Below are 12,782 nucleotides of genomic sequence, written 5' to 3'. Positions count from 1 at the left end.
AGGGCCTTCGGGTAACCCGTCAGCACGTCCCCTAGACAAGGGGGTTGGCTCGGGCTTGACCCCCACCTCTCCGTCACGGGCTCTTTCTGACCTGCGAGGAACCGAGATGCTCCGCAGAACTGGGGAATGTGGACAGGAATCCCGCGTCCGAACTTGTTAGAAGGAACGCCACGCCGAGAGGCAAGGGCATGCAGCTCTTTGACAGAAAATACGTAAAACTAGAATCAAAACAAAACGAGACAAAACATCACCTGACATTTGTCCAGCATCTGGCTTCTCAGCCTTTTGGCTAAATTGAAGTGCATCTGTCCACCACTTTACAGTTTGCAGGGCACGTTCACAGGGCTCTGACCACGTTTTAAACAGATGTGTCATGTGTGCAGGAAAGCAGTCTCAACGCGTGTCGAGAGACAATGCGGAAGTGTGTGTGTTCACAAACACACTTAAGCACCTACTAGGCGCTAAGCGCCAAGGCTACAGAGGCAAGACAGACCTCCTGCCCGCGAGGAGGTTGCCTCGGGTCCGGGAGAGGGAGGAAGGGCCGCCATCAAGTAACATAGAGACAGAGAAAGTGCCCTTAGAACACAAGGGAAGGAGCAATTTATTGGGGTTACCACCATCGAGAAGGGGTGACATCTCCTTTGGCACGTGCGGAACGCTCGAGGTTTGGGCTATTCCAGGATGGGTAGTGGAAGGGGGCCGGGCAGGGGGAATTCTGGGCAGAGGAAAGAAAGGAGACGAAGCAGAGAGGTATAAAATCGCCTCCGGAACGTTGGTTCTGGGCTGGTGAGAGTCCCTGGAGGGAAGGACTCCACGCGCGCGGAGGGACCGAGTATGTGGCGCCGGCGAGATGTGCACGGCAGAAACGGAGAGGGGGGACTGCGGACAGCGGTGTCTTATGGCCGCCTGACCTAAATTCCCTTATTTTTGCAGAATTCAGCTGTGGAAGCCAAACAGTCTCAAGCCCACTCCCGACACCGTGTCGGGGTACAGACCGAGCCCCGTATGGCCAGGCGCCCTCTCACTCAGCATTTTGAATCTGGAGCGAGTGATGCAAGCAGAGACGGCAGAGAATCTAACCAGTTCTGCCGTGGAGGGCGAGGTGCGATCTTGGCTGTGGCCTTGGTGGCGCGGCCTCGCTGGATCCTGGCCCGCTTTCTGCACCCGGCTCTTTAGCCTCCCGGCACCTCTGTGAGCCACCAATATCCTCTCCTAGATTCCCTTTTTTGCTTATTTTGGCCAGAGATGATTTCTGAGGCTTGCAATTAAGAACGCTGGCTAATATGCTGTGTGAGAGATTTCTGGAGGACTATTTCCTTTCACATATGAAAAAGTAAAAATAGAAAACAGAGATGGAGGCACCTAAAATCTGTGGGTTCCCTATTAGATTCTAGGCACAGTCCTGGATGTTTTACAAGCGTTCTCATTTCATCCTATTGAGGAAATTCCCACCCAGAGAATTTAAGTTCTCTAAGATCAGGTAGCTAGCCAGGGGCAGAGGCAGGATTGGAACTCCAAAGCATATGCCCTTCGCACCAGAAAAGGCACATCTCGACCCAGGGGTTTCTATGATGTCATATTGGGATTGTGCTCTGAGCGCGTGTGTGCGACAGGCCACCTGCACACGGCCCACAGTGTGAATAGTCTTTAGTGTCTAAGCATACATAACAACGGTATTTTGTGCAAAACTTGGACGTAAGAGCTGAGAAATGGGAAATGCACCGAGCGGAGGGGACCTGGCTGTGCACGGGAAGCAGACGGTGACTGCCCACAGGAGCGGCCGTCAGCGAGTGCTCGGAGCACGTGTCTGGGCGTGCGTCAGCGAGGAGTCAGGGGACTGGGCAGGAGCTTGTCACGGGACGCCTTGTCCGCCAGCTGGGAGTTTGTTTTCTGCGTAGCACCCTGCGTGTGTCTTCAACGTCCAGAGGAACGGCGGGCTAGCCTGCCTCTTCCCGACTGGGCGGGGCCGCGGGCCACCCCTAAGGCCAGGCTAAGCTGGACTAGGTTACAGTGCGTGCCCTTGCCCAGCGCACGTGTTTTTGCCGAGGTGGTGGAGGGTTAAGGGGAACTTCAAGGCTACAGTTAATGATTCTGAACGTGACGCCTCAGGGACAGAGATAGAAGGACGACGGGGTGCTGGTTATTATTGCGCTGTGTTGGTGGCAATGGTGGAGGTGACACCAGAATCCAGGTGCTCTTCCAGGTGTGGTTTTTGAACTTCTAGAATCAGAATCACATTAGAGTGTTCCCCTACAATGCAGCTCCTCCCCCCAGGCTCTACTAAAATCCCTGAGCTCGGAAACTGGGTGGGGCCCTGGAAAGCTGCATTCTAACGCCCTCCTCCAGCGTCTCTGTAGCACTCCGATGTCTCGATGTCTCGATGTCTCGATGTCTCGGAAGCACTGCCTGGTCACCTTTTTGTTTTCCTGAGAAGCTACTGAGCTGATGTTTGCGAATGAACCTCAGATTCAGATCCGGTGAAGCTGTCCATTTATCCTGGCCAGATGGGACCGGCCCCCCCAACTAGAGGTTTATCTTCACGGCCAAGGGAGAGTCTGGATCCCCAACGCTGCAACCAGAGACGGACATGTCAGAACGCAGGCCTGGGCGGGATCCGGGAAGCCACGGTGTGGTGGGCCGGGGGAGTGGACGGACAGGCTGCTTCGTCAAAGCTGCGCATTTGCGGACAGAATTAGGATGTGGAGGAAAGAGAAAGAGAAGCGAACCGCCACAAGCAGACGTGCCGGTAACTGGCAGCAACCACACGGTTATAAATATAGTGCAGCTGAGTCCTCTCTGAAACACTGCAGGCGCCGGGCACGCACGCACAGGAATCCTGCTCACCGCGGCTCTTTCTGAAGCACACAGATAACATCACGTCTCTGCTTCTCGTCTCTGATCTCGACTTCCAGGAGGGATCTATGAGCTGGGACTTGACAACAGCACGTTTCTTTTTCCTTCTTTCTGTACCATTAAAAAAAAAGGGTTTTTTGCCTTTTATTTCCCGGTTCTTCCACTTCCCCGTTTTAAGTTTGCGGATTCGTTGTTTTTAATTTTTTTTGTTTTTTTTCCCTTTTTTTTTCTTTTTTTTTCCTTTTTTTCCTTTTTTTTTTTGGTTTTTTTTCTTTTTTTTTTTCCTTCTGCTACCTTTTAGGTTTATCTTCCCCATCTCTCATGTTTTCAAAACCACCTTCGATGAATTATAAGTTTTTTAAAACCTAAATTAAAGCAAGGAACTAAAAAAAACAAACAGTACCGGAGACTCCAGGCACCTTAAACTTGTAGCGGAAAACATTTCAATCCAGAAGCCTCTTCCTATTGAGGTATAAATGGTTTCATTAAGAAAATGCCTTAGAGAAAGGCAAGGCAAATGTGAAGTATATGATGCCAAAAAAATTAAAAAGCTGTTCTGCCAAGAATACTGGTAAGTGTATAATAAGTAAAAGATTGGGAGAATGTGCTGAAAATTCCACGTCCCGAAGCAGATTTTTTTAAACACAAGAGCCTGCTGTCGCAGGCTTCAGATCAAACTGCGGTGGCCCTGGGCGCTGAATTGGGTGACATCTGCTGGCCCCACCCTGAGGCCAGCCCCGGGGCGGGGGCGGCCTCTCCCTGCCTTAGCGCTCCACTAATGCTTTCCCCGCAGAGGTCTGGCCAAGGGGGACGTGCAGAAAAAAGGAGCATCCAATTGTAGAACATCGTAAGATTATATTTTGAGCATGGTCTCGAGTGTGGGAAATGGATTCCAAAGGAACAGTGGAAACAAGAGGAACAATGGTTGTCGCTGGGGAGGAGTGTCGTTCGTTTCTATTTTCTGCTTTATAATTGTCCACGTGCCCTAACGTTTCTGCGGTGTAGGAAAGGTTGCTGGGTGAAAGCTACAGCTGTGCCGCAATCTACTCAGCCTCTGGGACACCCCTGGAGGAAGGAGAGAGGGTGACGGGTGTTTCGTCACCTGTATCTTTAGCCGGATACAAAGGCCCCCAATGTACACCTGCTCTCATTTCATCTCAGTCGTGAGCAATTGGCCAAGTTGATTCTGAGCAGCTGAAGCCCTGGGATCCCTAGTGGCTGATAGTTCAGCCGATCATGTCTGCAGGCGGTAGATGACCCATGCACATATCTAAGCAGAAGAACAAGTTCGGACCTGTGTGTCAGCCAAATCGTTCTGGCCACAGGGTGGAGGATGGATGGGTGGGAAGAGAGACAACGAGCAGAGGCCTCTTCCTCGTGGGCGCTCGTGACAAGAGCACAGGAGGGAACAAGCGCTGGAACTAGGCTGTGGGGCAGCAGGAATGGGAAGCAAACAGCAAGCGAGAGACACATTGCAGGGAGACACAAGGTAGAATCCACGCGACCCGATGAGAGGCTGCAGGTACACAGACTGAGCAAGCGGGAGGGATCGAGCAGACTCCGGGCTGAGTTATTCGGGAATGTGGTCGTGCATTAGGCGACATCTAGACAAGCTGGGGAACTTGGAAATTTGGCAAAGCACCATGTCATAAACACCCGTGAGCATCTGTAATGAACAGCGTGGAATGACAGTTAAAGAAACGAGGATCCCATAGATTTAGGTGAGGGCCACTCCCGGGCTGTGGCCTGCAGAAGTCACTTTACCACTCTAAGCCTCAGCTCCCCATTCTGCAAGATGGGGAGCATCATCGATCTATTTCGTAGGGTCGCTGTGAAGAGGAGAGACAGGACGACCTTCGTGCCGCGTTTAGCACGGAGTGACACAGTAGTTTTCACTGAGTGTTCGCTGCTATTACTATTATTAGCACAGGTTGGAAGCTGCACTCCGAACGATGTCGGGCCCTTCACTTAAACTGGCATCAGGAAGCAACAGCATGAGGAGAAACACTTTCCTAAAACGTAGTATCTTCTTGGGTGGTTTTCATAACACTCATTCAACTGAAAAATCACACCATTTAAATCTCCAGTGGCCTGTCCCTCATTTAGATTCAAATCCAAAGCCTTTTCGGTGGCCTCGTAAGCCCTGTGAGATTTGGCCCTCGCTCCTTCTCCAGCATCCTGTCCTTTGCCTCTCACTCACTGCAGCCCCAGATGTGCTTGGCTGTCCCTGAAGCATACACGACACGTGCCCACCACGGAGATCCTGCATCTGCCAGTCCCTCCGCCTGGAATGTTCTTTGCCTGCCATCTTCCTGGTGTGCTTCTTTCCCACCTTTCAGTGTTTGCTTAAATTTCATTCCCTCAAACAGGGCCTTTCTGACCACCCTAAAATTGCACCCCCATCCGTTCTTAGTTCCTTATCCTGCATTTTTTTTTTTTTGTCATTGGACTTACTATCCAGTAGATGTTCAGACATCTTATTATACACATAATTGTTTATTTCCTTATTGCCTTCCTTCCTCGCTATGTTATACGCTTTGTCCTATTCAACTTATTATTGTACCTAAAATAGACCCTGGTACTTGGTAGATTCTTAATAAATGTTCGTGGAATGCAAGTCTCTCTTCTTGATTGTTTCCCTGGTTTTCTCCCGGCTCCTTCAGACCTTTTTCGTCGTCACCTTTACTGGGTTTCTCTTTTCTGACTTCTAAGTGCCGGTGTGTTGCTTGGGGCTCCATCCTGGATCCTTTCTTTTTCTCTCTTCACCCTCGCCCGACATGATCTCATCCATTTCTATGAATTTAAATACCTTCTTTAGGCGGCTTGCTTCCAAATTCTAGCTCTAGCCCAGAACTCCGCACTCAGATAGCCAACTGCCTGCCTGACGTCTCCACCTGAATGCATAATAGGTATTTCAAACTCAACAAGTCCGTGACTGAATTCTTAACCTCTGCCACCGCCCCTGCCATGCGACACCCCAGTCGAAGCCTGCCACCCTCTAGAATTTCTAAACAGGAAGGTCGACCTGATCGGAAAGAGGGAAAAACTGGTCTGTTTATGTTGGACTAAGTAAGATTGAAAAAAAATATCAGCTGTATCAAAAGAGGAGCCGGTGGTGGCGATTATGGGGGCGCTGGGCCCTCTTTGGCACTGGCGCTGTCCTCCCTCCCCCAGTTCTTGCTATTTTAGAAAGGGCACCACTTGCCACTGGGTTACTCAAGCCAAAACCCTAGGATTCCTCTCTGTCACCTTCGCATCCAATCCATCAACTAGTTCTACTTGTCCAATTTGAAGCCCCCCTGCTCTCTCCACATCTGCAGCTTCTCTGTTCGAGGTGACTACCATCTCACACGTGGACTCCTCCCTCGTCTCCCCAGGCCCATTCTTGCTGCTTTGAATCTAGTCTCCAAATAGCATCAAGACTGACCTTCGTAAACTGTGGACCATGTCGTTGGTTTTTTAAATCCTTAAGTGACCACTGACATACTTGGAGTGCTACTTAAACTCCTGACACTGGCCATGCCCAAATCCTTGCTGACCACTCCAGCCTCAGAACGCACCATTCTCCATCCGACTGGATACACGCGGCAACACTGACCAGCTTGAAGTCTGTTCTTAGAAGGCGCCAAACTCTGGATCTGAAGCCTTTACATGTGCTGTTCCCTCTGTCTGGAATGTTCTTCTTTCAACTCTTCGCATGACTAGCTCCATTTCACATGAATTTATCCAGCAGCAGGAAATAACGAAAAAACTGGTCAAAACATGTGAAACGATTTCGGACACTGGACATCAGGCAGCACAGGTGAGTGATCTCTGAAAGAACAGAAACAAACAAGGGGAGCCCCGTGATCGCCCCAGGCTGCTGCCTGGAGAGAGCATCCAGAAGACAGCATCGAGACAGGGAGCCTAGGCAGAGCCCCGGCGTCTCTTTGGGTTGCAGAGGTGGAGCTGAGTGTCTGGGGAGGCCGCGGTGTCCAGAGATCACAGGGCAAAATACCGGGAGAGAGAGCGGTGCAAAGGACTCTCATCTCCCCGGAAGCTCCAGCTGAATGCTGATCAGTGTCTGTGTGGGAGGAAACCATGCAGTGCCAGAGAAAGAACAATACGAAAGAATTAGAAGGAACAATCCTTGAAACTCACACAGGGCTAGAAATAGTTTGTGTTTCCAGCAGCCAAAGTGGAAAAACCTCCAAATTCACGGTTGTCAGGCTGAATAATCAGAAGGGTGTTATATCAGCAGGGGAGAAAATTAGTCTTAAAGGTTGCTCTGATTCCAAATAACAAAGCATAAGAGCAAGCCTCAAAAGGAAAAAAAAAACCTAGACTCAAACTGTTTCCAAATAACATAACTGTCCCAGAAGAAAGCATAAGACCGTTTATGAGAATACAAAAATATGCAGCATTCGACAGGGTAAAATTTACGATGGTCATACAATCAAATATCACCAGGATTGCAAAGAAGTATGACAATGTAATCCATGATAAGGAGAAAAATCAATCAGTAGAAACAGACTCAGAAATGACACAGATGGTGAAAGACAAGGACATTAAATAACTATACTCTGTATTATAACTGCATTGTAACATTTTAACCATGTTAAAGAAGGTAGAGAGAATATAGACCATGTTAAGTAGAAACATGGAAGATATGAAAAAGACAAATGAAATTGTAGAAATGAAAACTAAATGATACGATACGAAAAATAAACTGGATGGAATTACTAGCAGATAAGACAGTGCGGAGGAAAAGGTTAGTAAACATGAAGAAACAGCAACAGAAATTGCAAAATGAAACAGGAGAGAGTGAAGTTAAAAATGAACAGACCATCAGTGAACTGGGGGCAATTTCAAGCAGCCTAAGGGGATAGTGAGGAAACTTTTGGGGGTGGATATGTTCCTTATCTTGATGGTGGTGATGGTTTCACAGTTGGACACATATGTTAAAGCTCATCAAATTGTACGCTTTAGATATATTCAATTTATTAAATGTCAATAATGTCAACGTTGGTATAAAAAAGAAATCTGGAACTAAAATTCCAGATAAAATCGACTTGGAGATGTAAGTGGGGTGGCGGCAGAGTGTGTTGGGAAACCAACTGAAAAACGTTAATTTTCTAAACTTCTTATCTATATGGGAAGAGTGGGTATGAACGTCTATTAACTGTATAACTTGTTACAAAAATATGTTTTAAGACAAGTATGTTAAAACTTTATGGGTAGTCACCGAATGAAGAATAGAATGTATAACTTGAAACCAACAAAAGAGAAAGTAGGGAATTCAGCACGGTGACTAAATACACAAGACTGACACAAAAATCATTAACTTCTCCACACACCAACAGTAACCGATCAGAAAATACAGTGGAAAAAATAAAGTTTTCATAGTAGTTCCAAATATGCTCTAGAAATAAAACAAAAAATAAACCAGACCTTTATGAAGAAACCTATAAAACTTTATTCAAGGACATTTAAAATCTCAGCCTCTTACTGTTTCTTCCCTAACACTTATTAAAAACTGAATTTAAAAAAACCATATTCTTTGCAACAATAATGTTACTTAAGAAGAAAAACGTATCAGTCGAATCACCTGTTTTCGTCATCTTAGACTGCCCTTCCGCCATCAGACTGCCAACTTCTCGAGGGAAAAGATGTTGGTCACGCTCTCCTCTCTGCCTCCGCCAAGTGCCTTTCACGGTGCCGGGCACGGAGTTGGCCCTTCACAGCCGCTAAACCTGGAAGAACCCCGGCACTCGCTAAGCCTTCCTTTCTCTACCTACCTTGACCCATATTACGCAACAATGTACAGACATTGCTCCACGCCTTCCACGTGACAACGCCCCCGCCCCCGCCTCCTCCCGGCCAATCAGAATGCTTCGCCTCGGCGGCCATGCCCCGCCCCCACGGCCGCACGCGGAGGGATCTTTCGGTCGCAGACTGCTTTTCCGCCGGCGAGGCCAGTGCGGCTGCGCGCCGCGTCCTGATTGGCTGAGAGCTGCGCGCAGCGCGCGGAGGCGCCGCCTCGGTTACTAAGGGCGGGAGCCCGGCGAGGGCGCCGGCGGCTGGTGCTGTCTCAGGTCAGTCGAAGCCTAGTCGTCGCGCTCGCCATGCCGAACCGCAGGGCCAGCAGGAATGCCTACTATTTCTTCGTGCAGGAGAAGATCCCCGATCTGCGTCGGCGAGGCCTGCCCGTGGCTCGCGTGGCGGACGCCATCCCCTACTGCTCTGCTGACTGGGCGGTAAGGCTGGAGGGCACCGCGGGCCGGGCAGTTGGGCGGGAGGGCGGGCGGGAGGAAGGAGGCCTCGAGGAGGCCTGTGACCCCGCGGCCCCTGCCACGGGGAGAGGGAGCCCCCCGTGCCCCGCCGGGCAAACCGACGCCGGAACCGCCGCCCTGGGATGTCCAAGCACCTGCCCACGGGGCCAGGGCTCTCGGGCCTCACGGCCGCCTCTCTCTCGTCCCCCCCCTTCAATGTCCCCAAGCTCCTGAGGGAGGAAGAGAAGGAGAAGTACGCAGACATGGCTCGAGAGTGGAGGGCCGCCCAAGGGAAGGACGCGGGGCCTTTGGAGAAGCAGGTAAAGGCCGCCCGGCGCCCGGGCTCGTTTGGCAAATGCTGGACCCGGGGATGGGGACGCCGAGCGCGGACGGCCGGCGCTTCGGGTTGGTACAGAGGCGGGGTTCGTGTTTCTCCCGGGGTCAGCCCGCAGGCCCCGTAACTGGGGGCACACGGCGGTGTCCTGTGGCTGCGAAGCTCAGGAAAACCCCACTGGAAGCCTCCAGCCACGGGAGTGGTGGCGTTTAGGGTTTGTAGTAGCTAGAAGACCTCCGAGGATGTCTTTCAACTTTTTTTTTTGTTTTTAATGATAAAAGAACCTTTTTCAGATGTTTAAAAGTAGTGTGGACCAGTCTCTCTCTTTAAGTGACACCCAGAACCATGCCAGCTGCTGTGTTTAAATTATGACATAACAGGACTTGCAGATGTTGGTGAATATTTGTGCGCTTCATAAGCAAGAGTTGAATAAAATGTATTTGAGTAAATTTTTGTGTAGTAGAAGGTTAAAAATGCGAAATAAAGTTTTCTTGTTGATTTGTATCAAGGAAATGCTGGGTAATCGTGGCGTTTTTTCGCTCTCGCCGTTTTTCATTCTTACACAGTGAAATTTCATTCTTATCTTAAACTGTCAAGTTTGGATTGAAATTCAAGAGAGCTTTGCTTGTTTTAAGTTTGAGAGATTTTTGTTTGGAGGGTTTCCGTTTGAGTAGAAGCTCTAATCAGTTGAATTTGTACTTCATTATACTTGTAAGCCTTGATTTTTTTTTTTTTTCTTTTTACTTACTGCAATTTCTTAAGACATTTCCCTTCAAAATGTAAGCCATGTTGTTTATATACCTCATTGAGACTTGGGGTTAAGGTGATCTGGTTTTTACTTTAAGTAAAAAATATCAGAGTACTTTGGTAAATGATGTTTCTTTGGACTGGCACATAATATGTGATTCAGGATTACTTTAGATTATCAGTAGTGGGCAAATGGCTTTCAGCAGTAGTTGAATTGGTTGTTTACCACTCACCTTTTGATTCAGAATATTGATAGATTTTTGCCGTTGTCTGTTTTTTGGTGTTGGTGTCGTTGACAGATTTCTGTGTATTTACTCGTTGGGTTCATTGGCCTGGAGAGGTTACTGAAGCAATCTCTGGGCTGTTTTGCAGCTATTTTGCTAAATTTTAGAGTTTAAGTATGTGGTCAATTATTCTCTTCCTCTTTAGAAACCTGTTTCCACCCCACTGAGGAAGCCACACATGCTGGTACCAAAGCAGAATGTTTCACCCCCGGATATGACAAGCTTGTCTCTGAAAAATGATCAAGGTAGAGTAATCCTAAAAGGTTTTGCTTAGGTAAATTTGGGTCCTCCAGACACTATGATACATTGGTCAGTAAACACGTGTTGCTAATTTTGATCCTACATTGCAAAGTAATTGACTACAGGTGTTCAAGTATGATGGCGCTAAGTTGTAAGAGATCAGGGAATTTGCATTTGTTGAATTAGCACTGGAGAGTATTTTTACAAAAATCTGGTCCTTTGGTTTCTACCACTTTTCACGTGTTATTAAACATATGGATTTAAGTGTTTATAGCTAGACATTTAAATACGTTTAAGTTATAAAGGTAAAGATGAATTATTGAACTAGTTTCTTAAAATAACATCGCTAATATGAGCCTTTGCTATTCCATTCTGGCCGATTTTATTAATTGTGTTCTGAAAACCTTTAACAGTTTTAAATGTGACTGATTCTGGTAAATAAGACCCTCCTCACACCCTCACATCCCTTTCTTCCTTTATAGACTCTGTAGGTGGTCTTGTGTATATCGTTAAAAAGTAAAAGGCAAACTAAATTGTATATAGCTTATATCACAGAGTTTTTCCACACTGATTCTACTTGCCTGTATTTCTCAAATGCTCATATCTGTTGAATGTGGGTCACAACTTTCCTTAAGTCATTCCAGGGATTCAGGACTTGTATATAGCTAAATTTTATAGAGTGGGCTGCCAGTTTGAATAATTTTGTTGCTTCATGCAAAGAGTACTTAACTACTTTAATCCTTGATAAGTGTAATTGTAAAAAGTTTGATTAATTTATCCATTGCGGCTGATTAATTTTCTCTTTTCCAGTTCACGAATATAGGAACACGTGGCAAATGGTTCTAAAACTTTTGCTTTTGTAGAAGGGGTCAGTTTAAGAAGCTCATCTGTTCATGTTGTCTTATGATTTTTTTCCCAGCTCTCCTTGGAGGCATTTTTTATTTTTTGAACATTTTTAGCCATGGCGAGCTGCCTCCTCATTGTGAACAGCGCTTCCTCCCTTGTGAAATAGGCTGTGTTAAATATTCTCTCCAAGAAGGTATTATGGCAGATTTCCACAGTTTTATAAATCCTGGTAAGTAGCTGGATAAAGTGGTTACTAGATCTTAAAAAGTATGTTTTTTATCTCAGCCCTATTTGATAACAGTAGTCGTTTTCTTAAAAGCTGATGCACAGCTGAGTTCTTAAAATGTAATAAGACTTCATAATAATTGGTTGAAAAACTGTTAAGAATTAGATGTTGACAGAGGGTTTTTGGGTTAGACTTTCAACCTCAAGCAAGCATTAGAGTTGGGTGGCTAGACTGCCTGGAAACCTGCAGGCTGCTATTTGCTTGCCTGCGGCTTTACATGCTGGAATTTTCTAGAAGCTTTTTATGCCTTGGCCCTTCAAGAATTTCTTCACCTCAGCAGTCACTATTTTTTAACCCGCTGCTGGTTTGAAACCTTGAGCAAAGTACTTAACCTTCCTGAACCTATTAGTTCATCTGTAGAGTGGGCTCATACCTGTTGGAGAGGTATGGATGCTGCCCTAAGATGTGGACGCGGCCTCGTCCTCAGTAAGCTCTCGGATGTTCTTGGTTATCTGTTTCCTGTGGAAAGCGATTGGTTACAAAGATGTGGGATTCCATTCAGTTCCCAAGAAGGTAGACAGTAGTTAAGGGAACACTGTACCTTTAAAGGTCAGCAGGAGATACACGTCGGGAGAAGAGGTTGGGGAAAGAAGAACATCTTTAGTTTTGTCCGTTGCTTTAAAACTCATTAAGACAGCACTTTTCCTTGTTTTTAGATGGCAGGACAGCTAATCATCCACTCACACTTGTAGCAGTTGCTGCTTAGAACAAGGCAAATGCCTGTTTTTTCATATGGTCGTAAATCATTAGAAAGATAGAATTTGGAGACTTTTTCCTCTGAGAAATGCATGCACTGTGTACGTTGCTCTGTCAAAAGCTCCGCGAACTCATGAAGCCCATCATGGACCCCACCTAAGCATCCTTTAGCCGGGTTTCCTTTACCCAGTATTTCTTTCCTTGTCAGGAATAACGTGCTTTTTAAAGAAGCTTAGACAACATAC

At 47.1% G+C, this 12,782-nt stretch overlaps 1 protein-coding gene across 2 annotated transcripts in view; it reads left to right on the top strand.

Moving 5' to 3' along the window:
* Positions 1 to 8,701: 8,701 nt before the first annotated feature.
* MAEL (maelstrom spermatogenic transposon silencer) overlaps positions 8,702 to 12,782 on the top strand; it is a 17,594-nt gene continuing 13,513 nt past the window's right edge. The window contains exons 1-4 of one of the 2 annotated variants that reach the window (XM_011374197.2): positions 8,702 to 9,089; positions 9,332 to 9,424; positions 10,615 to 10,714; positions 11,629 to 11,784. In XM_011374197.2, the coding sequence (XP_011372499.1) occupies positions 8,958 to 9,089; positions 9,332 to 9,424; positions 10,615 to 10,714; positions 11,629 to 11,784 (481 nt within the window). In that variant the 5' untranslated portion in view covers positions 8,702 to 8,957. The remainder of the gene's footprint in view (positions 9,090 to 9,331; positions 9,425 to 10,614; positions 10,715 to 11,628; positions 11,785 to 12,782) is intronic. The other variant, XM_011374198.2, reaches the window with a different exon arrangement.

Source organism: Pteropus vampyrus, unplaced genomic scaffold (assembly GCF_000151845.1).
Source record: "Pteropus vampyrus isolate Shadow unplaced genomic scaffold, Pvam_2.0 Scaffold241, whole genome shotgun sequence".
NCBI lineage: Eukaryota > Metazoa > Chordata > Mammalia > Chiroptera > Pteropodidae > Pteropus > Pteropus vampyrus.
The sequence above is the reverse complement of the archived record's forward strand: the minus strand, read 5'-3'. Positions and strand labels throughout refer to the sequence as shown.